The sequence below is a fragment of the Rhinatrema bivittatum genome, chromosome 13, assembly GCF_901001135.1.
Source record: "Rhinatrema bivittatum chromosome 13, aRhiBiv1.1, whole genome shotgun sequence".
Lineage (NCBI taxonomy): Eukaryota > Metazoa > Chordata > Amphibia > Gymnophiona > Rhinatrematidae > Rhinatrema > Rhinatrema bivittatum.
In genome coordinates this window covers 51446604-51474513 of record NC_042627.1, presented here as the reverse complement: position 1 = coordinate 51474513, position 27910 = coordinate 51446604, and the positions used below count along the sequence as shown (strand labels likewise).

General features: G+C 42.3%; 1 protein-coding gene across 1 annotated transcript in view; it reads right to left on the bottom strand.

The window, feature by feature from the left end:
* The window catches only part of WDR72 (WD repeat domain 72), a 340497-nt gene that overhangs the window by 267028 nt on the left and 45559 nt on the right, over positions 1–27910 (bottom strand). The window contains exon 3 of the mRNA XM_029574500.1: positions 16633–16739. Within this exon, the coding sequence (XP_029430360.1) occupies positions 16633–16739 (107 nt within the window). The remainder of the gene's footprint in view (positions 1–16632; positions 16740–27910) is intronic.

Here is a 27910-nt window from a genome sequence, read left to right as displayed (position 1 = left end):
GCAAGGAGGCAAGCAAATTTTCTGCTCAATTAATTGAAAAAACTGTGGAGTTTTTAAAGGTTATAATAACCTTTTAGAGCCTGATTTTCAAAGCCATTTATGTGTATAAAACATGGCTGTATGGGCCTGATTTTAAAAAGCATTTACTGGTTTTTGCTCGAGTAAATACACTTTACTCAAGTAAGTGGGCTTTTCAAAATTGCTACAATATATGCCATTGAATTGTCCATAGGATTTACTCAAGTAAGTGCACTTTACATGAGTAAATAGCTTTTGAAAATTGCTACGATAGTATGTCACATTTACATGCGTAACTCCTTTGAAAATGACCCCCTAAGTGTGTAATGACTGTTCTAAAACTGACCCGAACTCAGTGTCCATAAAAGTACACATGTAATTCACGTTACACATCCTTACGTGTGAAATGGAGAGAGGTATTTCCTGACAGAAAGAGGGGGCAGAGTTGGAACTTGCGTGCATACTTTCTGATTCTGAAAAGTATATGTGTAATAAGAACATAAGAACATAAGAAAATGCCATACTGGGTCAGACCAAGGGTCCATCAAGCCCAGCATCCTGTTTCCAACAGTGGCCAATCCAGGTCATAACAACCTGGCAAGTACCCAAAAACTAAGCCTATTCCATGTTACTGTTGCTAATGGCAGTGGCTATTCTCTAAGTGAACTTAATAGCAGGTAATGGACTTCTCCTCCAAGAACTTATCCAATCCTTTTTTAAACACAGCTATACTAAGTGCACTGACCACATCCCCTGGTAACAAATTCCAGAGTTTAATTGTGTGTTGAGTAAAAAAGAACTTTCTCCGATTAGTTTTAAATGTGCCCCATGCTAACTTCATGGAGTGCCCCCTAGTCTTTCTACTATCTGAAAGAGTAAATAACCGATTCACATCTACCCGTTCTAGACCTCTCATGATTTTAAACACCTCTATCATATCCCCCCTCAGTCGTCTCTTCTCCAAGCTGAAAAGTCCTAACCTCTTTAGTCTTTCCTCGTAGGGAAGCTGTTCCATTCCCCTTATCATTTTGGTAGCCCTTCTCTGTACCTTCTCCATCGCAATTATATCTTTTTTGAGATGCGGCGACCAGAACTGTACACAGTATTCAAGGTGTGGTCTCACCATGGAGCGATACAGAGGCATTATGACATTTTCCGTTTTATTCACCATTCCCTTTCTAATAAGTCCCAACATTCTGTTTGCTTTTTTGACTGCCGCAGCACACTGAACCGACGATTTCAATGTGTTATCCATTATGACACCTAGATCTCTTTCTTGGGTTGTAGCACCTAATATGGAACCTAACATTGTGTAATTATAGCATGGGTTATTTTTCCCTATATGCATTACCTTGCACTTATCCACATTAAATTTCATCTGCCATTTGGATGCCCAATTTTCCAGCCTCACAAGGTCTTCCTGCAATTTATCACAATCTGCTTGTGCTTTAACTACTCCGAACAATTTTGTGTCATCTGCAAATTTGATTATCTCACTCGTCATATTTCTTTCCAGATCATTTATAAATATATTGAAAAGTAAGGGTCCCAATACAGATCCCTGAGGCACTCCACTGTCCACTCCCTTCCACTGAGAAAATTGTCCATTTAATCCTACTCTCTGTTTCCTGTCTTTTAGCCAGTTTGCAATCCACGAAAGGACATCGCCACCTATCCCATGACTTTTTACTTTTCCTAGAAGCCTCTCATGAGGAACTTTGTCAAATAATAGAGAGTAGAGATGAGCTTCATTTTTTTTTTGAGTCGGACGCTTTAGGATAAAGTTCATTTTTCCTCGGTTAGCCTTTGACCTACTATGTCACAGGGGCTACCGGTGCCATTGGTCAGCCCCTGTCACATGGCCATCGGCGCCATCCATTGCTCCTACCACGTGACAGGGGCTGACCAATGGCACCGGTAGCCCCTGTGACATAGTATGGGCAAAGGCTATCGGTGCCATTTTGATTACTGGCAGCCGACGGCCCGAGTGCAGGAGATCGCTCCCGGTCCCCCGCTGGACCACCAGGGACTTTTGGCAAGTCTTGGGGGACACTCCTGTGGTCCAGCAGGGGTCTGGGAGCGATCTCACTGTCAGCTGCCAGTAATCAAATTGGCGTCGATAGCCTTTGCCCATACTATGTCACAGGGGCTACCGGTGCCATTGGTCAGCCCCTGTCACATAGTAGGAGCAATGGATGCACCCCGCTGGACCACCAGGGATGTTAGTAAATCTTGGGGAGGGATCGGGATGGTGGGGGGTTGTATTTAATGTATTATTGTAAATTTTAATGCTTGGGATGTTTTTTTATTTAAAAAAATAAAATGTGCCCCCCCCCCCCCGTACAAACCCAAAAAACACATTTTTCTCATAGTTCGGGGAAAATCTGTTTCGGGGGCGGGGTCCCCTACCACGACGAATTAGGCAATTTAATTGAAATTGCCTAATCCGTCATAAACAAATGCACATCTCTTATAGAGATGTGATTCAGCTGAACCTTTTGGTTCTGCCTTCGTTATCGGTCCGCTGATTTTATTTCATCTACCTTCCTGAAACGAAGCCCGAAACCCACCCCAAATTACAAAGGGGGTTGTAACCCCCCCCCCAAAAAAAACCCAACCCTTCAAATTTAATTAATTGCAACCCCCCACCTTCCTGACCCCCTAAGACTTGCCCGACTGACCCCCCAAGACTTACCGAAAGTCCCTAGTGGTCCAGCAGGGGTCCTGGGAGCGATCTCCTGCTCTTGGGCCATCGGCTGCCAATAATCAAAATGGCACCGATAGCCTTTGCCATTACTATGTCACAGGGGCTACCAGTGCCATTGGTCAGCCCCTGTCACATGGTAGGAGTACAAGATGGTGCCGATGGCCATGTGACAGGGGCTGACCAATGGCACCGGTAGCCCCTGTGACATAGTAGGTCAAAGGCTAACCGAGGAAAAACGAACTTTAGCTCAAAGCATCCAACTCAAAAAACGACCCGGTAGAAAAAAACGAAGCTCATCTATACTCTCTATTACACAAATACTTTTCAGAATCAGAAAGTATGCATGCAAGTTCCAACTTACCGAAAGTCCCTGGTGGTCCAGCAGGGGTCCTGGGAGCTATCTCCTGCTCTCGGGCCATTGGCTGCCAGTAATCAAAATGGCACCGATGGCCCTTTGCCCTTACCATGTGACAGGAGCTATCGGTGCCATTGGCTGGCCTCTGTCACATGATAGGAGCAATGGATGGCCGGCACCATCTAAATAAATAATTTTATGTAAAAAGGTCATATGTTTTGAACAAATACTACTATTAATACAATACTTTTTCAATGCAGACATAACAATAAACTCTATAATTTTTCCTTCTTTTGCCCTAGACCCTACAACTCCTAGAACTCAGAGTAAAGAACTCTGGAGTTCCAGGATTCTATCAAATATCACAGTTAGGTAAGTATACATTCTGTTAGTTGCAACTTTTGTTTCACTTTATGTTTGTCTCTTTAATGTAACTCTAGGAATTGATTCTTTGTGTTATATTTATGTCTCCCTAGGTTGCAAGAGAGTGTGTATGCTGTCTTCAAGAGCTTTCCTTGGTAAGTATGTTTCTCTTTTATATCTTTTCTTTTTACTGTCTATCTCTCTCTCTTTGTGTGTTTTACTTTCCTATTTTTTTTCTTTTTCTTTCACTGTCCTCAGTTGTCATTTGCACATAGGCCTGTGTGTTTCTCTGGTGTGTACACTTAGGTGTAGATTTTCAAAGGTTTCGCGCATAAGATACATGCGTAACCCCCGAAAAACTTACCCCTGCGCATGCTGAGCCTATTTGCATAGGCTCGGCAGTGCGCTCAAGCCCCGGGATGTGTGTATGTCCCGGGGCTGCGAAAAATGGGCGGTCCAGGGGCGGGGCCATGGGCGTGGCCAGTCTGGGAGCATGTCCGTGGGTGTGGCCGAGTGCCCCGACATAATGGCCTGTGTCAGGGCCTAGCGAGCCGGCGTGCGCAAGTTATGCCTGCAGGCAGGCATAACTCTACGAAACAAGTTGGGGGGGGGGGATTTAGGTAGGGCTGGGGGGTGGTTAGATAAGGGAAGGGAGGGAAAGGTGGGGGGGACCAAAAAAAAAGTTCCCTCCAAGGCCGCTCCGATTTCGGAGTGGCCTTGGAGGGAACGGGGAAAGCCATCGGGCCTCCCCTAGGGCTTGGCGCACGCAAGATACACAAGTGTGCACCCCCTTGCGCGCGCCAACCCCGGATTTTATAACATGCTTGTGGCAGCGTGCGCATGTTATAAAATCAGGTTTACATTTGTGTGCGCCGGGTAGTGCGCACAAATGTACCCCATGTGCGCAAAATTTAAAATCGGCCCCTTAGCTTTTTCTCTTCTTTGAATTTGTCTGGCATTCTTTGAGTATGCTGCTTGGGTGCATGGGCAACTCCTCTTGACTCTTGTCACTCCGCACCTACTACCTAACTTTACAAAAATCAATAAGAAAATCTGACTCCCTGGCTCCAACAGTTATTCTGGCTACTATTTGTGTTCCCTAAAATGTTATGTCTATCACAGCTTATTGAACTAATACAGCTAACTATAGAAAACAAAGGAGAATTGTATTTTCCATAATTAAAGCTGATCAGGAACAATAGTGTATGACTGATTTATATCTTGATTATGGGATCTCATCTCACTTAGGTACTTATGCTCCCCTTCTTTCTCTCTCTTTCTCTGAGGAAATATCATCCACTTTTCTGTTTAGGTGCCGAAAGTGTTTTAGATTTACTGTACTCCATTTTTAAAAATTCACTGGTTAGTACTCACTAATATCATTCAATCTTTTTCTCAGTCCACGTTCTCTCCTGAGCCCTTTTGCCAAAGAAATTCCTTTTTCAGAATTTCTCCAAAACCAGTAGAAATGTTTCCAGTTTAGAATACACTAGATGACTCAGAGTAAATGGTTCCACTTAAAGCTTTCCTTTGGAAGAGGAGTTTCTGGGAGTCTCATGTGTTTTCTCCCTGGAATGTTCACTTTCTGTCATAAGCAATCTCCATAAATATTTACCCTTTTCATTCATCAAAACTATCAATGCTGACACTGATTTACTGCAGTCAGCTATCGTTACAATTACATTTACCTATGCTAAACCTTACCTTTGCTGCTTCTTAAATAATTAGGCACTATTCAAACAATCCTCCATTGTGTATTTGATTGTATTTTGTATCTTGAGCACATTTTTTTTCTTTGGGAGAGAAGCACTAGCATAGTGCTCCCTCTCTGTGGCACTGCAGCTCAGCTCTCTGCAAATTCTAAACTGTCTCTCTGTAATGATGCCACTGGGCTGAAAGCACCCAAGCCATCTTGGCTCCCTAGGTAGCAGCTTTCCTTTTATGAATTCTGAGCTGTTTACAAAGTTGGGTAGTGCTACTAATCCCTTACTGCTCCCCACAACATCAGCCTGCTTTCCAGTGCTTCTGGGACTTATAACCAGGTTCCAGGACCTAGGTAAACAATTGTTTTCCTTTTTTTTTTTTTTTTTTTGGGGGGGGGTACCCCTATTACATTAGTTTATGAACTTCTTCTCCAGAAACTGGTCCAAACCTTTTTTAAATCCAGCTATGCTAAATGCCTTAAGCACATCCTCCAGCAATGAATTCCAGAGTTAATTCTGCATTAAGTGAAAAATAATTTTCTCTGATTTGTTTTAAATGTGCTACTTGCTAACTACATGGAGTGCCCTCTAGTCCTTCTATTATCTGAAAGAGTAAATATTAATAACTGATCCACACTTACCTGTTCTAGTCCTCTTAAGAATTTATAGATCTCTATCATATCCCCCCTCAGCTGTCTCTTCTCCAAGCTGAATAGCCCTAATCTCTTTAGCCTTTCCTCTGTTCCAGTCCCTTTATCATTTTAGTCACCCTTCTCTGTATCTTTTCCCGTGCAACTATATATTTTTTGAGATGCTGCAATCAGAACTGCACACAGTCCTCAAGGTGCATTCTCACCACGGAGCGATATAAAGGTATTTTGCCAATAACCATTTTATTCATAATTCCTTTCCTGATAAATCCTAACTTCTGTTTGCTTTTTTTTTTTTAGAACTCTTTATTTTAAAGTTTTGTTGGCATACAATAAATATTGAACTAACAGCAAACAGTGTCCTCTGGTTCTATACAGTACTAGAATGAGAGAGAGATATTATACACAGACTTGCTGGACAGATAAATACCCCATATCTTCTCATACTTAAAACTTTCATTCTGAAGTGCATATCGTAGACACTCAAGGTCCACCACTTCCGCACCTGAAGGCACCAGTGATCAACGTGGGGATTACTCTTCCAAAAAGTGGTGATTGTGAATCGGGCCGCCAGTAAAAGCTGACCCACTAGTGGCCTGAATTTTGCCAGGATCGATGACCCAGCCCATCTCCCAAGGAGACCTGTAAATTTCAGTATTTGAACCTGAAAACCCAATATCTCAGCTATTTCTTGTGTGTCAAGCTGGCAGAAAAAGTGAACTCCCTGGCACTGCCACCACATATGATAGTATGTACATATTTCCCTGCATCCCCTCCAACATCTGTTATCTGGAAATAAATGTATAGCATAGTAAAATACCGGGGTGCAATAGGTTCTATGTAGCAACCTAACCATAAGTTCTGTACGTTTAGTGCATATAGAGCTATGATGACCCCCTCCCAAACACATTTTGATACTTTAGAATCATATTTGGTATTAAGATCCATATTCCACTGATCAATCAGATTAGTGGGAGTCATCACCCCATATTATTTACCAAGCAAAATACCCCAATATATTGCCATTACACCCTGAGGGACGCATCTGGGTCTGTCAAATAGATCTCCATTTTATTCAGGGCCCGCAAAGCCTCAGAGATATTGAAGTGGCCTACCAGCGCCTCTCCTAACTACAAGTACTTAATAAGCGCATGAGCCGGTATTTCAAACTCCTCCTGTAAATCACTAAAAGTTAAAAGACCATTTTCATCCCAAAGTTGGGCAATATTGAAAAGACCCATTTGTCACCACTCTCTAAATTCTTTGGCGAAGGTGCAACCAGAAAGTTGAGCATTCCCATAGATGGGGAAGTGTCTATGTTCCTGATCCATTTCAGCCCATGCAGAGAGTCGGAGGTCCAAAAGACCAGAGTCCAGGAGAAGAAGTTTAGAGTGCTTAGCTGAAGTCCAGAAAAATAGAAAATTCTCATAAGTGGTGAGAGCAAATGAAATTCCAGGAATATCCACTCTTCCCCAGGGTCAGGCTGGACAGCCATGAAAAATTCCCTTGAATATCTCAACAAAAATAAAGATTTACCACTGCAGTTTCCAGTATTCCTCCTCCATACTGTAGCAGGACAGATCAGAATACACCTGCTCAGCAAGGCATGTGCACAGAATAAAACCAGGAGAAAGAAAAAGAAAGAGAGACCACTCAAACGTTGTAGTGGACCCAGGTTTTGGAACCAGGAAGGCTCACCGGGAAGAAAGCAACAAGCAGTCATTCGAAGCAGAGTGCAATAATAGCCCAAAAACCCCCATCCATTTCAGAGGTGTATTCGCGAGCAGAGGTTATAAGAAAGAAACACAGTCAATCCTCAGCAGCCATTTCCCCACAATAGGTCTGGACATATTTTTCCACAGCTGCTACAGTATCAAATATTAAGGGTTTGGCATCTACAAAAATCTTCATCTTAGCTGGGTACGTCATTGCATACTTCAAATTTAGGTGTTGTAGCTCTTTCTTCACACCAACAAATTCCTGGCGCTTTTTCTGTAACTCCATTGAAAAAGCAGGAAATATAATTTTAATGCAGTGAAAGTGAAGCGATCCCACCTCCCTTGCTGCATTTAAGATTTTCTGCTTATCCTCAAAATTATGAACTTTGAAGATGACAGATCGCAGGCAAAATCCCTTATCCGGTATAGGCGCCAAAGATCTGTGAGCTCTGTCGAGTTTCACTATGCCTTTAGGGCAAGGGAAATCCAGAACTCCAGGCAGCCATTTTGAAAAAAAAAAAAAAAAAGAACCGTGTCTGTACCTTCAGTTTTATCAGGTAAAGCAACTATTCTGATGTTACGATGATGTGATCTGTTTTCAAGATCATCAATCTTGTCTGTGAATGTGGCTGTTAAGCAATCCAGATGATCCACCTTAGCGCTAATTGAGGTAAGTGACATTTCAGCCTCAGAAATCCGGTGCTCAGCCTCCCCAGTTCTATTAGCATTGTTCTGCACCAACTGAACCACAGTGGCAACTTTTTCAATGATAATACTGAGTCGGGCATCTGATTTCTTCGAAATTTTGTCCGCAAAATGCTCCATAAGTTGGGAGATATATGCCATGTTGTCACCCACCTCATTTTCTGGTGGTTTGGTCTCCTCAGAGGCTGACTCCTCAGCACAAGGTGCAAAGTCAGCCAGTATCTTCTGGCATATTTTGTTCTTTTTGCAGGATACTTCGGCCTACATCGAAGGTATAGAACAACTGCCTGATTTTTTAGACTGTGACATGGTAAAAAGAAAGGAGCTCTGATGAACACCAGGATAGAAGAAAAATCAATTATAGATGGGAGTGCAAGGGAATCGCCTCCTGCTCAGATCAGTGGAAAACTGGAAGTCACCTATTTGCTTTTTTGACCGCTGCGGCACAGTGAGTCAAGGATTTCAATGTATTGTCCACTGAGATGCCTAGATATTTTTCCTGTGTGGGTTTCTTTTCCCTATGTGCATCACTTTGCACGTGTCTATATTAAATTTCATCTGCCATTTGGATCCCCAGTCTTCCAGTCTCACAAGGTCTTCCTGAAATTTATTACAATCTGCTTGTGATTTACCAACTCTGAATAATTTTGTGTCATCTGCAAATTTGATCACCTCACTCATTGTTCCTTTTCCAGATCATTTATAAATCTATTAAAAAGCACCAGTCCCAATACAGATTTCTGAGGCATTCTACTGTTTACCTTTCTCCACTGAGAAAAAGAGACATTTAGCCCTACTCTTTCCTACCTTTTTACCAGTTTGTAATTCACATTGCCTCCTATTCCATGACTTGATAATTTTCTAAGAGATCTCTCATGGGGGACTTTGCCAAATGCCTTCTGAAAATCCTTAAACACTACTAAAGGGTAAATTTTTAATGCGGCATGCAGACATCCATCTGTGCGTGATTCCCGTTGCACGCACATGGATGCAATGATTTTATAACATGCACACGGCAATGTGCACTTATTATAAAATCGGCTACCAGCACGCACATGCGTGCCAGATTTTATATTGGTACATGCATGTGCGTGCGGGTGCCAACTCACACGCACAAGGGGGGGGGGATTTTGTTAAAAACATGTGACAATGCAATTGGTCCTTTGCCCAGTTCCCTAACCCCCTAGCTATCCTTCCTTTAGGAATGTGCATTTGTTTTGGACGAATTAGGCAATTTCAATGAAATTGCCTAATTTGTCCTGTTTCGGGAACCTGAAAAACGAACGGGATTTTTCCAAAATTTTGGAAACATTTGTTTTTCGGGTTAGTGTGCACTAACCTGAAATTTCAGGTCTCCTGAAAAAAAAAGCCCGAACTACGGGAAAAATGAAATTTACCGCGGCGGGCCAAAAACGAAGACAGAACCAAATGGTTCGGGCGATATACATCTCTACCTTCCTCCCTTTTCCCCTCTCCACCCCGACCCTTAAACCCACACTAACTAACCTAATTTTTGTTTTTTCGGAACTTACCTGCTCTCCTGAGCAGAAATAAGTTCCGTGCGCCAGCCGGCTGCTGACACATACTTCACTGGGACAGTGGCGCTGTCCCAGTTGACCCTTTTCTGGCCCCTGCCCCTTTTCAGAAACCCAGCACTTCCAGGTGTACCGAGAGATACACGTGTGGCCGGGCCATTTTGAAAATGCGCTCATGGCGCGCGCGGCCCAGTTATATGCATATTTCCCAGGATTTGTGTGTGCCGGGCTTTTAAAATCCCCCTGTACAGCTACCAGATCACCTTTATCCATATGTTTATTAGACCTTTCAAAAAAATGTAGCAGTTCTGTAAGGCAAGACTTGGGTAAATCCATGCTAAGTGTTTTCCATTAAAACTCGTCTATGTATATGTTCTTGTTCTTTAGAATAGTTTCCACAATTTTTCCCAGCACTGAAGTCAGGATCATTGGTCTATAGTTTCCCAGATAACCCTAGAGCCCTTTCTAAATATCAGGGTTATATTGGCTACCCTCCAGTCTTCAGGTACAATGAACAATTTCAACGATAGGTTACTAATTACTAGTAATAGATCTGAAATTTCATTTTTGAGTTCTTTCAAAGTCCTGTGATATATATTATCTGGTCTGGGTAATTTGCTACTCTTCAGTTTGTCAATCTGCCCTACTACATCTTCCAGGTTCACTGTGATTTGGTTCAGTTCATCTGAATCATCACCCTTGGAAACCATTTCCAGAATGGGTATCTCCCCAACATCCTCATTAGTAAACATGGAAGCAAATAATTCATTTAGTGTGTTTGAGATGGTTTTATCTCTCTGTGTGCCCCTTTAACCCCTCTATCATCTTATGGTTCAACCAACTGCCTCACAGGTTTCCTGCTTCAGATATATTTTAAAAAGTTTTAATTATGATGTTTTGCCTCTACTGCCAGCTTCTTTTCATATTCTCTTAGCCTGTCTTACCAATGTTTTACATTTAACTTGCCAATGCTTATGCTTTTTCCTATTTTCTTCAGATGGATCCTTTTTACTATTTTTTAAATAGGATATTTTGGCTAAAAGAGCATATTTCACCTCACCTTTTAACCATGCTGGCAGTCATTTGGCCTTCCTTCCACCTTCTGTAATGCATTAAATACATCTGGTCTGGGCTTCTAAGATGGCATTTTTAAACAATGTCCAACCTGCTGCACATTCTTCAAATCTGATCGCACTACGATCACTGTTGCTGAGCAGCCCCACCACCATTACCTTTCACACTAAACCTGGATTCCACTAAGAATTAGATCTAAAATGGATCTCCCTCTCATCAGTTCCTGAACCAACTGCTCCATGAAATAATCATTTATTCCATCCAGGGATTTGATCTCCCTAGCATATCCTGATGTTATATTTATCCAATCAATATTGGGGTAATTGATATCTCCCATTATTATTTTGCTGCCAAATTTTATAGTTTCCCTAATTTCATCCTCCATCTAATTATTTTATCCAGGTGGATGATAGTATACCCCTACTGATGTACTCTTCCCCATCGTACATGTATGCATTGTCTACTGCAGGATTCTTATCCTGTTGGACTCTATGCCATCCCTAACAAAACATATTTGAGACTTGGCATTTTATCTTTTGCCACAAAAAAGATATTTGTGCTCACTGGGGAATATTCATTTTGTCCCATGGAGATTTATACTGCAATATTTTTTTCATGTCTGAATTTCACAGAAATAATTTCTGCTTATATGCAGAGCCCCCATTTCCTTTAGCAGAATTTTCAAGATTCCGAGGCAAAAGGTAACACATTCTAAGGCATATTTTCATAATTTTGCATATATTTGCAATTTCAAAGATGCATTTTTTTAACATTATAAAAATAAAGTCATTTTCTGACATTTCTGTGTCCAGTTAATTTGGTTCTTTATTAGAGGAAAAAGGGATTTTAGTGATTAGGGCTGGGAGGAAGGAAGAGAAGGAAATTGGAAGCAGAAAGAGAGGAGATGCAGAAGAAGGATATGAAGGAGGAATCTTAGGTAGGAGGAGTAGAGAGATAAAGGATGGAAGAGGGAAGAGAAGATGGGTCAGGAGAATCAGGGATTGGAAGGTGGGAAGCAATGGTGTATTGGAGATGGAAGAGAAGTATAAAAGACTGGGATGAGGAAGAGGAGGAGTAAAGAGGGATGACTATGGATGACAGTCGGGGTGGGAGTGGGGAGGGAAGGAAGGAAGCCACAGCCTCCCCCACCTCTTTTTCCCCTATTCCCCCTTCCAAGGCAAACTTGACCCCTTGTTCTCTCTCTTCACTTCCTCTCCCCACCTGATCCTCTAACTCATCCTGGTTCCCTCCCCCTCACAAACCCTGGTTCATTCCCTCCCCTGCCCTCAATTCTCAATCTGTCCCTCCTCCCCCCCCCCCCCCAATTCCCAGTTCACTCCTTCCCCTGCCCTCATCTCCAGTTCACTTAGTCCTTCCTTTCCCCCTGGTCCATTCACTCCCTCCTCCTGTCCTATCCTCTCCTTGCAATCCCCAGGTCATTCCCTCCCTCCCTCATTTCTTTCCTATCCCCCATCCCCAATTCAGTTCTTTCCCCTCCCCTCCACCCTATCACCAAGTCACTCCTTCTGTACCTTCCAGATCCTCTTACCACCCACTCATTAAGGTAAGGGAGGAAAAGATGAACAACTCTACAGCGCCTCTGGCACCTCCTTCTCCACACCTGCTGGGCCTGAATGTCATGCTTTGAACCACATGGCTGAAAGCACAACATTTGGCCTGGCAGGGGAGGAGATAAAAGAGGCACAGGAGGTGCTGCAAAGCCACCCAGCTCCTCCTCCCGTTACCTTAATGAGTGGGTGAGTGAGGGGATCCAGGGAGACGGGAGAGCATAGAGGGGCATGTTGCCCCTCTCACACTGCCACCAATGATTTTCTTCTGGGGCAGGTGCCTGGCAGAGGGGCATTGTGCCGAGTGCTATGCTGTCCCGTTGCCACCATTGTTTTGTTTTGTTTTTTTGTTGTTTTTTTAGAACATCCCTGGTCTCCCACAACAATCTGGCAAGACATGATCAAATCTGCAGTAAGGGCCTTGTTCAGTAGAAGAAAGGCCTCATAACTGTCACCAGTTGGGTCCTCATCTGGCCTATGCATGTTGGATAGATGCTGCCAATTGCCACCTATTGTAAAAGTAAATGGTAATGGATACAGAGCATCCCATAATTACACATAGGTCACATTGGTCCATGGCTGGCACTGTAGACTTTATATACTTTACACTATTTGTACATTTAACAAAAGAATTGAATGCCCTGCCATTAATGTCATCAAGTTGTAAACCACCCTCATCATTTTTCAGGAATTGTGCTAGAACACACAGTCTTATAGCACTCTAGGATAAAAATTAGATTTTCCTGTGAAATCCTATCCAGTGAAAGTCTTGTAATACATTTATGAATCTCATCAAGACAAGATTACATGAATGAAAATAAATTAACTAATTGGGCAACAGTGAACATGCTCTTATTCACGTTTACAAAATTATCCCATAATGCATATTTTATTTCTCATTGTATTGGAGAAATATATTACTCCCTTGGGGGGGGGGGGGGGGACAGTAATGCCCAAAGTTAAATGTAGCTCTTTATTACACTGTTTCCTTCCTCAACAATACCTTTGACAACCAGATGTGACACCAATACACAATTCCCATACACATATTTCATATTATATACTGTATATGGCAAATACATTTGTTTAGAATACAGACTGAGAATAGGGGATACCATGCTGATTATTAAAGGACATTACTGCCCAAAGCTGAAAGCAGCACTGATTATTTAGAAGACCTTCTTATGTCCCTACCCCCATGACAAATGTTATCACAATTTCTTACATCTGGCAGCCAGGGCATGAGAGAGGCGAGAGTTGATGGTCTTCCATCTTTCTGGATCCATTTCAAAGGCAGTTAGAAAGTAAAATAGCCATCACCCTCACTGTTTCCCCCTCAACCACCCCCTCCAAACAGATGACCTCACCTCTTTGATTGATTCCACACTCGATTGATAAATTGGTTTCCTTTTTTTTAAAGGTTAGTCATTAAAGTAACTGTTTTAGATGAAACATACATCACCATCCCAGCCAATTACTAGTTGTACATTTATCCCAAAATTGTACAGATTTCACATTTTGAAATGCAACACATTGCATTTGTCTCAGTCATTTAAAATGTGTGCAATTTCACTTAATTAACACAGTTCTTAAATATAACTCACACAGTTTGAGAAGGCAAGATAACAATATCTAAGTATGTTTTCCTCTTTGTCCAACTAAATCCCCCAAAACAAAGCAAGCACAAAAGCTGTTGAATATAAACAACAAATTAATTTATAAAATAAATCAAATACATTGTGACCATGAGTGCTGACATGAAAAGGCATAAGCAGTAAACTTTCTGCAAGCATTAGCATGACCCAAACACTTAACATGCATGCTAAAATCCCACTTAATGTGGGATGTGCTAAAAAAGAAGCCTCTTCAGCATCTGTTAAAAAAAAAACCTTAAAAAGGGTGCAAAAAAGCATGCATACTAGTATAAAACGTGTAGCCTGGGGATTTCATCCCCCATCCCCTGTGAAGTGGTGTCCCCCGCTAATTAACTCCTGCACTTCCACCCCTGAGCCAGACCTGGACTATTCCATCAAGCCCTTGCATTCCCCCAGGACATTTGAGGGTTAGTTATATTATTTTTGTATGTGTAATACTATGCTGTGTAGATCTATTTTATCTTTGGGTTCCCTTATGGGGGAATAGGACCCAAGACTAGAATAGAATAGAAAGTCAGAGCCAGACCCAACCCCTCCTAATCAAGACCCACACCTCCAAAAAAAACCCTTCCAGGAAGATCCCCTTGGGCCGAATTCCACTCCCTCCTTTCCTGAGCTTCCTCACAGCCCTCCACCTCCCTCACTAGTGATGAAGCATCCCTATAGGCATCAATCCACTGCTGCAGAAGTGCTGGCAGAAGGGCTTTCATGTCCCTCCTACAGGTAAAAATTGAGACCATTCAAAATGTAGACACTCATTCCATAGAGATGAGAAAGGGTTCAGGGAGGCCTGGCTTATGGGATTGGATTCTTCCTTGATAGGGAGTGATTGGGGCAGGGGGAAGAATGGGGCTGGAGGGAGAGGTCCAGGTCTAGCTTGGGGCAGAGGGGGAGGCTTCCTAGTCAGGGTATGAGTTTGGCTTAGGGGTGCTGAGCTTGATGGGCAGAGGTCCAAAACTTGATCACTGGGGGCTTTGCAGCTCCATCTTGAGGGCTGAGGTGTGTGTGTGTGTGTGGGGAGGGGATTCTACCTTTGAACCTCAAAGCATTAATAGCAACTAGCTGAGAAAGTCTGTCTTATATAATTGTATAGAAGGGATGTTGTTTGCAGCAATACTTTGCAGGTTTCACTTAGTCAAATCATGATGCATATGCATTTTTATTGTGTAAGAGAGATTTCACTTGGGAAGTATGATACCACACAGTAATATGGTTAAAATACTACACAATGATATTCCATCTCATTAGTATGGTACATAGCAGAATATCAGATGGGTTTTTTCCCCATAATAATTTTGGTAAGCTGTCAATGGTAACATACTCAGATTATTGCACTTTTAATACATTGATCCCTTAGGGACAGATTAACACTTGGGGAAGCAATAGGACAAAAAAGAGCCCAAAATAGCTTACAGTACAGTTTACTGGCACACTTTTAAAATACTACTTCTCAAGGCCAAGGATTTAATTTCCTACATTTTCAGAGAAGGGGGGAGGGGGGAATCCATACAGAAAATAGTGGCAAGAAAAACTTACAAAATTGCAACTTGGAAATGTTAAATTCAAGGAACAGGAAAAAGTTTCACTTTGCTATTTACACATTTTAAGGTGGATTTTAAAAGTCCTACGTGCATCAAAGCTGGGAAATACATGTATGTCTCGGGCTGGTGCACACTGTGCAGATTTTAAAAAGCACGCAAGTATACACGTATCTCCTGGTACGTGCACAAATCAAAAAGTTTATAAGAGGGGTGGGATGTGGTCTGGCTGAAGCATGGGTGGGGCATGGGCATTCTGGGACGTTACCTTGAAATGTGCGCATATTTACACGCACCAGGGTCCCCTACCATGTAGCTTTTCTTCTGCTATGGACAGCGTGTAAGAAAATTTAAAAAAACTAAGCGAGTCAGTGAGGTTTTAAGGGTCGGGGTTAAAAGGGTAAAAAGGATGCTAAACACAAGGGGGGGGGTGTTAGGAAATCCGATCTGTTAACTGGGCGAACTGGAAGCATACTAGGAAAAAGGGCCATTGCGTCGACACATGTATCTAATAAAATCCCTCCAATTACACGGTAGAGTCGGCATTTGCATGCACATGTGCACGTCCATATAAATTTGTACACACATGTACATGCACACAGCCAATTTTACATCATACACGCATATATGTGCGTATGTTATATATAATGGCAGCGTCTCTGGGCGTGAGCCAGCATACGCCCATACATATGTGCCCGTGCAGCGGTATTTTTGCTATGGAAGTTTTGTTTCCATTAAATCTTTGGGAAAAAGATGTGCACTGCAGTTTGAGAATTGTGCCAGAAACTGACTTGCAAGCTTTTACTAACTCTTTATTATTGTTGCTTTTGTCCAAAATTTAAATAGCCTAAGATTACTATTTTCAATGAAAAATATTTTCAATGAAATTGTGTCAGCAGAAAAGGGGTAGAAACCCTTTTAGAAAACAGATCCCTAAAGTTGCAGGATATTAAAATTCTTTACCATGATGTAATCTCTACTGCACTAAACAATCATAAATGTTTTATTTTCTGCAGAGTATTCCAAATGCGAGATATACATACCCATTTTCTGTACCACTAACCACAAATGGTTGTTTTGCAAAGTCTCTTGCTTTTGCCAAACAGGTTACTGAAGAGGTGTGACCAAAGAGGATTGCTCTAGATGAAATCTAGCAAAGAAATGAACATATTTTGTTGAAAATTAGCCATCTGTAATCTTTAAGCGCAAAGAGGCTAACATTTAAAACATACAAAATAAGAACATAGGCAGAGGAAGGAGGACAATTAAAAGACCCAAATGAATGAAAAAATTGCCCAGTCAATAAAAAGAGGAGATAAAACCTTCTTTAAAATATACAATGGAGCCATGAACAACTAAAGAGGGGCTTGTGATGGGGAGGACTGGCAAAAGGCAGGAGTCTTAAATAAGATCTTTGATCTGTTTTTGCAGAAAGGGAAGATGACAGATCTAAGGTGAGAAATTACATTTATAAACGTGAAATAATTGCAGAGGAGGAGGAGGTGCTTGAAATACAAATGAGAGTGGGCAAGACCATGTGACCTGATGGTGTATGCCCCACCATGCATTAAGCACTCAAGAATGAGCAGCTCTTTTCAACTTGTCCTCGCAAACAGGGGGAGGCTCCAAGCAACTCTGAGTCTCAGAGCAACTCTGAGTCTCAGAGCCTTCTCTTCAGCAGGTCCAACTCTCTGGAACTCTATCCCACCAGATCTGAGACAGGAGCCATGCTCTCTAACATTTAGGAAAAGACTAAAAACTTGGCTTTTCAAAAAAGCATTTCCAAGCCTTGAATAATACCTCCATTAAATAGCACAAACTCTTATCCAATAACTGGACCAAATACAATTCAACCAACCTTAAACTGACAATCTTCAATACCTGCTGAACTTTTATCATACCACTGTCGTATTTATGCATTTGGTTATTTATGTTCCGTTCCATAGTGAGGTATTGCCACAGTTTCTCACATATTCTTATTTACTCACTATGCTAATCTATTACATTAATAGACTGAAATGTAAATATTGCTCTGTGCAATCTCTCCCCTTTTTCCAGTTCCTAGTTGATTTCCCTGATTTATTGTAACTTTCTCAATTCCTTTATCTGATTCACGTTATTTAAAGTTCAAGGTTCTTTTTGAGAACATTGTTTTACGTTATGTTATGTTTTACACACTTTGTTAATTGTAAACCGGGTTGATGTGATGCCTGTCATGAAACTCGGTATAACAAAAACAATAAATAAATAAATAAATAAATAAGTAGATGAAGTCCCACTGCACAACATTGTGGGCGAGGAGGAGGAGGCAGATCCATTTGTCTAACCTCAGTATTTATGTATTTGTTTATTTTCAATTTACCTGCCTTCCCAGAAGCTCGAGACAGGTTTAAAAAAAAAAATCATAACAAAACAATTGCAGATCATTGATGACTATATCTAATAAAAACCCAACACAAAACAATAAAATAACATTTGGTGGTGTATGGTCTAGCAAAAAACTCGTAAATCAAAGGCCATTCTATAGAACAGACCTCCATTCTATAAGGACTAATGAAAAACCTCTGAGATCAAACAAGTTCATGAAAGGCTTCTGCATGACATAAAAATATAAGAATTGCCATGCTGGGTCAGACCAAGGTCCTTCGAGCCCAGCAGCATCCTGCTTCCGACAGAGGCCAATCCAAGTCATAAGTACCTGGCAGATCCCACAATGTAGAACTAACTCCTGTTATACTCATTCCCAGGGATAGCAATAGTTTTCTTTAGTCCACCTGGCTGATAATGTGTTATGGACTTTTCCTCCAGAAACGTATTCAGACCTCTTTTAAACCCCACAATGCTAGCTACCTTGATCACATCCACTGGCAACAGATTCCACAGCTTGATGGTAAGCTAAGTGAAAAGGTGCTTTATATGATTTCTTTGAATCTGCTGGTTGGTAGTGTCCCCGTGTTTTAGTATTATTTGAAAAGGTAAATAACTGTCCTTTATTTACCCGTTCCGCTCCATTCATGAATTTAGAAATTCCCATCATGTCCCCTCTCATCTGCCTCTTTTCCAAGCTGAAGAGCCTTAACCTGAGTAGCCTCTCATCACAGCAGAGATGTGCCATCCTCTTTACTATTTATGCCATCTTCTTCTGCACCTTTTTTCAGTTACTCTATGTCTTTCTTGAGATGGGGCAACCAGAACTGCACACAGTAATGGTGTGGTCATTCCTTGGCTTGATACAGAGACAATAAGATATTTTCTGTTTTATTCTTCATTGGTCAAGCATAAACTCAGATATTTTTCTTGCTCTTGAAAATTTAGGATAGATATTCTAGCTAAGAACTGAAAGGTCAATATTCAGAGAGCTGGCAAATAGCAAAAATATCATACATAACTTTTCCCAGAAATTTAGCTAGACGTACACAAACATGTCTCCTGCTGAACATACCTGGCCTGGTTTTCAAGATATCCATAATGAATATGCATGAGATCTATTTGTATGTTTATTATGAATATCCTGAAAAACAAAGCTGGCCACCCCTCATCTACTTGTTACTATGTTTAAATCTCAATTCATTATTTCCACAAGTACTAATTTGGGAGGTATGCATAAAAACTCATGAAAAAAAATAAGGTTTTGCGTGCACACAAAAATGGCTTTAAACAGGTGATGCACTATTTTTTTTTTGCATGCTTACTAAAATTAGCCTCTATAGCAAAGATGAAAACTGATCAGGCTACCCCCACAAGATATATCTAAAATCCCTCCATATGAACCAGCTTAAAGTGAATGGTTGGCTAGCACAAGCAATTTCATTCCCCCAACCCCTGATGGCACCAGTGAGGGCAAAGGAACATGAGAAGCCAGCCGGTACTATTTTGGATCTCAGCTGCAGTAGCATTTAGGAAGGAGTCATGCTGACTTCTGCCCCATCTTCTTTTTGACATTATTAGACAATGTTGACTAGGGAATTACCTGTTTTAAATTCTCTCCAGATGGTTGAGAGTCAGTTAGCCCTTGTTCAAAATGAGCACTAGAAGGATAGCTGAGCACTAGTCAAATGGTTTTCACCAATCTTATTTTTGTTTCCATAATTAAATTTTAATTAGTGATGACTTTGATTTTTCCTGATATTCTTTTGTTCTTTCTCAATGTATTGTTTGCTTATTTTCCAAAAAAAGAGTCAAGAGCCCACCTTTTCTTCTATTTTAATGTTTTTCTAAACTTTTTTCCCAATCTCAGAAATAGCTTCAGAATCAGCATCTCTCGGAAATCCAACAGGTGACTGTTCAAAGTTACATTTTGCTTTCAGTCTCAGGTTAAAAAATAAATGAGGAAGTCATGCTGGGATAGGCTAGTTGAGTAACTGCTTCACCTTCATTGTCCTCCTACTTTTGTGTTCATTCCCACCACGACTATATTCGGTCTCACAGAGAAAAAAAAAGGGACCTTTTTTTTGCTTTACAGATATAATGAATCCAAAAACAAATGAAAAAAAATTGGAGGTTTATTTTCAGAAGCACCATCCATTCATTTTGGAAACAAAAAAATAAACCACGGGAGTGACCATGGCAGATGAGGATGCCCATGCTGGTATGGAAACGCTGAGGCACTCGGCACCGGAGACAGCCATCTTGCCCAAAGAGAGAGAAAGGGGAGAAAAAGAGGTAAGGCAGAGCAGTCACAGCCATCTGCGACCGACGGATGCAACAACAGGTAATTTCATTGACAGACACATATTATAAAATAAACCAACTTACGCCCGTAAATTGGGACTTATGCAGGTAAGTCCTATTTTACTTTCACGCATATATATATATTTTAAATATGTGGGTAAAGTATACACATTCAATGCAGTTCTGACATTATCTTGCTTAATGCTTTATGTCCTCCAAGTAATAAATATTTCCATCAAGAAAGAGAAGTGAAATGTGGGGAAGGGGTGGTTTGCATTTATAAAGTGAATTTAGGCTTGCAATTGCTTCCCCCCAAAACAGTACAAGGCTGTGAAAATGTGATTTTTAAGCTTGGTGATTGGATGTTTATTTTAATATATCTGGGATTGAGTGGGACAGATTTAACATCATTAGGTGATTATTTTATATCTTTATTATTAAATTTATTTATTTATTTATTTCACATTTTTCTATACCGAGCTTCATGGTTGAATACCATATCAGATCGGTTTACATCGAACGAGGGATAGAAACTTGTAACAAAAAACAGAACAATAAGTTATAATCAGAAAGAGAGCAAGAAAGTTACATTGAACAAGGACTATAAACTTGGAGGCTTTACAGCTTTGGAAGTAAATAGAGTAAAAAAGGCCCGAGTAGGGCCATAACTTAAAATCAAAAGTCATAAGATAGTTTAATTGCGGAGGTATTGGATAAGAGGCATCTCACAAAGAAGGCATGGTTCCATGGCTCGTGAGTAGGATGGTAGATTATTGTGTGTCTGAAGGATCCAAGAAGGCTAGTCGGAACAGCCAAGTCTTAAGTTTTTTTTTAAAAGTTAGTAGGCATGATTCCAACCTGAGTTCTGCAGGAAGGCTATTCCAAATGTTTGGACCTGCTAGAGAAAAGGCTCGGACCCTGGTCGAAACTAGGCGAATGGTTTTGGTTGGAGGGGGTTGTAACTCTCCTTTGTGGATTTCTCTAATCGGTCTGTTGGATGTATGGAGTTTGAGGGGAAATTCAAGGTCAAGATGAAAATAGTTATGGATGGACTTGTGTATCAGGGTGAGAGATTTGTGAAGGACTCTGTAGTAGACTGGTAACCAGTGAAGGTTTCGGAGAATTGGTGTAATATGATCTCTTCGGTTGGTACTGGTTAAAATTCTGGCAGCAGCATTCTGTATCATTTGAAGAGGTTTGGTGGTTGAGCTGGGTAGGCCAGTGAGAAGAGCGCTGCAATAATCTATTTTTGAAAATATTAGGGATTGCAGAACAGTTCTAAAGTCGTGGAGATATAGGAGAGGTTTGAGTCTTCTCAACACCTGTAGTCTGTGGAAACAATCTTTGGTAGTCGAATTGATCATAGTCTTTAGATTAAGGCGGTTGTCTAGAATTACTCCCAGATCTCTTACTTGAGTATGGGTGAGTTGGAGACTGTGATGGGTTTGTGGAGGATGGATGTCTGGGTTGGAAGAGATAAATAGTAATTCAGTCTTAGCGGAGTTGAGGACCAAATTTAGATTATTGAGGAGATTGTTTATAGATTGAAGGCAAGTTTTCCAAAGTGAGAGAGCTTTAGTAATGGATTCTGTAATGGGGAGCAGAATCTGAACATCGTCAGCATAGATGTAATGGATGAGATTGAGACTTGTTAACAGATGACAAAGGGGGAGGAGGTAAATATTGAAAAGGGTGGGAGAAAGGGAGGATCCTTGAGGCACGCCAAGAGAAGAATTTGTCGATGGTGATTCTTTGTTGTTGATCCTGACCCTGAAGCTTCTGTTATCAAGGAAGGACTTGAACCAGCTGAAGACTGAGCCAGTTATGCCAATATCAGATAAACGATCCAGGAGGATGGTGTGGTTGACCGTGTCGAAGGCTGCTGAAATGTCTAGAAGGATTAGAAGAAATGAGTGTCCTTTGTCCATTCCCATAATAATATGGTCTGTTAGTGAGATGAGCAGGGTTTCTGTATTGCGTGATTTGCGGAAACCATATTGGGAAGGGGAAAGAATATTGTGTTCTTCTAAGTAATCTGATAGCTGGGTATTGACTACTTTTTCTGTAATTTTGGCTAGGAATGGAAGATTAGAGATTGGACGGAAATTAGCAAGAATGCTAGGGTCTAAATTGTGTTTTTTCAAGAGGGGTTTAAGGGAAGCATTTTTTAGGCTATCTGGGTACAGACCTTGAGTTAGGCAGCAATTTATGATGTTAGTCAGAGGTTTTGAGATTGTGTCTGGGATGAGTAGCAATAATTTGGAGGGTATGTTATCTGTTGGGTGGCTGGATGGTTTCTGCCTTTTTAAAATGGTTTCGATTTCTTTAGTGGAAGTTAATTCAAAGTTGTCGAATTTAGTATCCTTGAGTATGTGGTTGGAGGAGCTTGAATCAGGAGGGTTGGTCTTAGTTGGAAGAAGTGCTATAGTGTTTGAAATTTTCTGCTGAAAGAACAGGGCTAACTCATTTGCCTTGGATTGAGCATGATCATCTGGTATTGATGGAGGAATTGGCTTTGTGATTTGTGATACATATGAAAATAAAGCCTTTGCATCATATTGTAGGTCATGGATTTTATTAGCGTAGTATTGTTTTTTTGATTTTAGGATGGATGATCTGTAAAAATGTAAAGTTCCTTTGTATGATGAAAGATTAGACGGTGAAGGGACTTTGCGCCATCTGTTTTCTTTGTGGCGTAGATCTTGTTTTATCCGTTTGAGTTCGCTGGTGAACCAAGGTTGGTTACCTTTTTTTGCTGGGTTGATTAATTTCGAGGTTGATGGGCAAAGATTGTTTGCTACCCTTTCCGTGATCTTATGCCAGGATAGCACAGCTGAATTGGGGTTAGATGTGTCTAGGTTTGTGAGTTCCTTGGTGAGCTGCTCGCTGAGAATTTCTGAAGCACAAGATTTCCTGAAGTAAATGGTGGAGAGGTGTTGATCAGTGGAAGATTGTATCTTGGTGGATAGGGTTGTAGTTATCAGGAAATGGTCTGACCAGGGAATGGGGGTACATGTAGGATCAATAGAGCAGAGGAAATTAGCATTAATGAAAATAAGATCCAATGTGTGTCCTGCTCTGTGAGTTGGATTGTTGATAATCTGGGTGAATCCCATAGCGTTAAGGGCGGTGAGGAATGCTTCACAATTGGATGAGTGTGGAGAGGCATCAAAGTGTAAGTTAAAATCTCCCAAAATTATGGTAGGAAAATCTGTGTTGATGTGTTTCACGATGGTTTCTATAAGGGGTGAGGAGTCTGCTTCCAGGATTCCTGGGGGAGCGTAGACTAGTAGAATTTGAAAGTGATTCGATTTAAAAAATCCAAGTTCAATTGTAGATTTTAACTTGATAGGATGAAGTGTTAGTCTGAATTCTTTCTTTGTGGCTAGGAGCAGGCCACCCCCTCTTTTTTTGTGTCTGGGGATTGAGAAGAAATCGTATTTGTGAGTGGGTAGTTGGTTAATTAGAGCAATGTCTGAGTTTTTTAGCCAAGTTTCTGTAATGGCGCAGATATCAGGGTTACAGTCCAAGAGATAGTCATTGAGGATATGCGTCTTTTTTGTCAGAGATTGTGCATTGACCAGTGTTACTGAGAGCATAGTTAGCCCTAGGAACTGTGTTAGAGGAGTGATCATGATTGGAATGAGAGATCTGGGATTTCTAATTGGTAGTTCTTGCACAGGTGACATGTTGTGAAGGAGACGGTGGTGTCTGATAGGGATGTATTGGTTTTGCATTCCTTCTGGGAGTTATTGAAAGAGAAGCCAGGGAGAAAAAAATCTTAGTAGCTCAAGCTGGGAGTAGATGCTGTCTATAATGAGATGGATGCGAGTTAGTTTGGGAGAGAGGAGAGGCTGTAAGAATTCTAAAGTATCAGCAGGAGGCGGGACTGTTTGTTCCTTTTCTTTTTTCTTTTTATTGGAAGGCGGAGTGTTGCAAACAGGGCTGCGAAATCCGTTAATGGGAAGCGTTAATTAAGCAGAGGTTTGTCTGTGGTCATTCCGGGGGTAGGGATCGGGGCTCCTTCGGGGCTGCAACTAAGGGGCGAGACAAAGGGGCAGGCCCCTTTGTCGCGCTCCTTCGGCGCGCGACGCCCGGCGCGCGACGCCGGGAGGAGCGGCAGGGATTTAAATCCCCCGCTTACCTCTGCTGCTGACGTGTCTGTGCTCGCTGGTAGGCTGCTTCTCCTGGGTGGGCGGAGCTGAGGGACGATCGGGTGAGCCGCGTGGCCGTCGCTGGAGCCCCGGTGGTGAGTGCTTTATTTTAAGTTGGGCCTTGCCCCGATGGGCTTCAGCGCCGGCTGCGCAGGCCTGGGCTGCAGTCAATCGCGGCGAAGAGGCAATCGCGGCGGTCGCAGAAGAAGAGGACGCCGGGAGGAGCGGCAGGGATTTAAATCCCCCGCTTACCTCTGCTGCTGACGTGTCTGTGCTCGCTGGTAGGCTGCTTCTCCTGGGTGGGCGGAGCTGAGGGACGATCGGGTGAGCCGCGTGGCCGTCGCTGGAGCCCCGGTGGTGAGTGCTTTATTTTAAGTTGGGCCTTGCCCCGATGGGCTTCAGCGCCGGCTGCGCAGGCCTGGGCTGCAGTCAATCGCGGCGAAGAGGCAATCGCGGCGGTCGCAGAAGAAGAGGACGCCGGGAGGAGCGGCAGGGATTTAAATCCCCCGCTTACCTCTGCTGCTGACGTGTCTGTGCTCGCTGGTAGGCTGCTTCTCCTGGGTGGGCGGAGCTGAGGGACGATCGGGTGAGCCGCGTGGCCGTCGCTGGAGCCCCGGTGGTGAGTGCTTTATTTTAAGTTGGGCCTTGCCCCGATGGGCTTCAGCGCCGGCTGCGCAGGCCTGGGCTGCAGTCAATCGCGGCGAAGAGGCAATCGCGGCGGTCGCAGAAGAAGAGGACGCCGGGAGGAGCGGCAGGGATTTAAATCCCCCGCTTACCTCTGCTGCTGACGTGTCTGTGCTCGCTGGTAGGCTGCTTCTCCTAGGTGGGCGGAGCTGAGGGACGATCGGGTGAGCCGCGTGGCCGTCGCTGGAGCCCCGGTGGTGAGTGCTTTATTTTAAGTTGGGCCTTGCCCCGATGGGCTTCAGCGCCGGCTGCGCAGGCCTGGGCTGCAGTCAATCGCGGCGAAGAGGCAATCGCGGCGGTCGCAGAAGAAGCTTTATTAACATAAAGCTGTGGTTAAAGGAGATTTTAGTATTCATATTGATAGTACACAAGACATTTGTTTGAGGACTTGGAGTTATTATTGAGCACTTTGCAACTTTCTTAAGAAATCTCTTGTGCTAGACATAAGGTTGGCCATGTATTAGACCTTAATTGTCCCTGAAGAATTTAGTGGGTCTGAGTTGATTCAAAATTTAAAGAATGAAGTTATTCTATGGTCTGATCATTATTTATTTAGCTTTTGGTTGTAATTATCAGTTCATTAAAGTTGATTTTAATGCATGGAAGATGCAGTGTAAACCTCTAAACTTTGAGGAATTTTGTTCCCAACAGGCTTTGAAAGCGAATTCAGTTATTACTGAAACAATAGATACTTTAGTTGATTCTTTTAATACCGCTTTATGACTTTAGATGATGTTATACCTATTAGGGATGTGCATTCATTTGGAATGTATGCGCAATTTGCAATGGATAGGTCCCTATTCATTGCATTCATGGGTTCGCGAAATGTATTGCGAACCCCCACGAATGCAACGTATCATTATCGAATTTACCCCCACCCTCATGACCCCCCCAAGACTTGCCAAAAGTCCCTCGTGGTCCAGAAGGGGTCTGGGAGTGATCTCCTGCACTTGGGCCGTCGGCTGCCAGTATTCAAAATGGCACCGATAGTCTTTGCCCTTACTATGTCACAGGGGCTACCGGTGCTATTGGTCGGCCCCTGTCACATGGGAGGTGCACAAGATGGCACCGGCCGTCCATTGCTCCTACCATGTGACAGGGGCCGACCAATGGCACCGGTAGCCCCTGTGACATAGTAAGGGCAAAGGGCCATTGGCACCATTTTGATTACTGGCAGCCGACAGCCCTTTGCCCTTACTATGTCACAGGGGCTACCGGTGCCATTGGTCGGCCCCTATGACATAGTAAGGGCAAAGGGCCATCAGCGCCATTTTGATTACTGGCAGCCGACAGCCCAAGTGCAGGAGATCACTCCCGGACCCCTTCTGGACCACCAGGGACATTTGGCAAGTCTTGAGGAGGTCAGGAGGGTGGGGGGGTTGTAGTTAATTAAATTTCAAGGGTTAGGATGTTTTGTTTTTTTTTTGTTTTTCCAACTTTAATGGAAAACGAATACCGAATGTAACTAATGGATGAATAGGGTTTCCCCCTATGAAAACGGATGCAACGGATTTGGGTCCCGGCGCAACGAATACCGAATAGCAACGTATCATTTCCTTCTGCACATCCCTAACACCTACGTGTTTAAACAAACTAAAAGACTAAATGGCTTAGTTACTTTGTTTGTCTTGAGTTTAATTGCTAGTAAGCAAGCTATGTGTTGGGCTGAACACAAATGGCAGAAGAATAAAACAAGAGTATGCAATTTTTAAAAATATTTATTTATTGAGTTTTAATCAAAATACATGATATATAACAAGGATTTTCAAGTATCAATCCAAGGAAACAAAAAAAAGGTGTATTTTAAGACCTGCGAGCAGGAGCACATGTGCACATGGACGTGGCAATTTTATAACATACGCGTGTATATGCATGCCTGTTATAAAATCAGGGGCCAGCCAATGGCACCAGTAGCCCCTGTCACATGGTAGGGGCTAAAGGCCACCAGTGCCATTTTGGTTAGCGGCAGCTGATGGCTCGGGAGCAGCAGATCGCTCCCTGGCCCCCTGCTGGACCACCAGGGGTTTCTGTGAGTCTTGGGGGGGAGTTCAGGAGGGTGGAAGGGTTATTTTATTAAATGGGGGGCAGGGGAGCGGCAGCATGTGGTCCCCGCCCCTGGAGGGAGGAGTCAGGGCTGTGACCGTGGGCCGGGCGGGAGATGTCGGCACGATCAGAGAGGGGGGAGGGGCGGCACAAGGCAGAAGGTGCCTAGGCCGCCTAATCCCTTTGTACCAGCCCTGCTCATATATTTAAAATATTGCTGAATGAACAACTCTTTATCAGAGAGAAACAGAAAAGGAAATCACAAAAATGATTTCAAATTTGAAGTAAAAGGGAAACATCAGAACCATCGACACCAAAACATCAATAGGAGCGTCTTGAGTACCAGTTACTCTCTTCTTATCTGGCTTATAATAAGAGTTTGATAAAGGAAAAGATTTTTCTGTAGAAAACTGAAAAACTTCATCCATATATTTTTTAAATAATTCACCAGGAATATGCAATTCAATTCCATCAAGCAAGGAAGGTATACAGAGCAAGTTTTGAATCAGGCAAGATAAAAAAAGAGAGAGACTACTACTTGAAACAATTAAAAGCTAATCCAAATAGATCTCTTACATTCCTTCATCTAGTTAGATCATTAAATAAAGTACCTTTGTCTATAAGTAGACAAAATGTTCCAGATTGCCAGTTATTTGCAAATTATTTTTCAATTAAGGTAACAGCTCTCTTTGCTTCAGTTAAATAGCCATCGTCTCTAAATAAGCAATGACAGTGAAACAAATGCAGGAATTAAGTGGCAGGCCTTTGA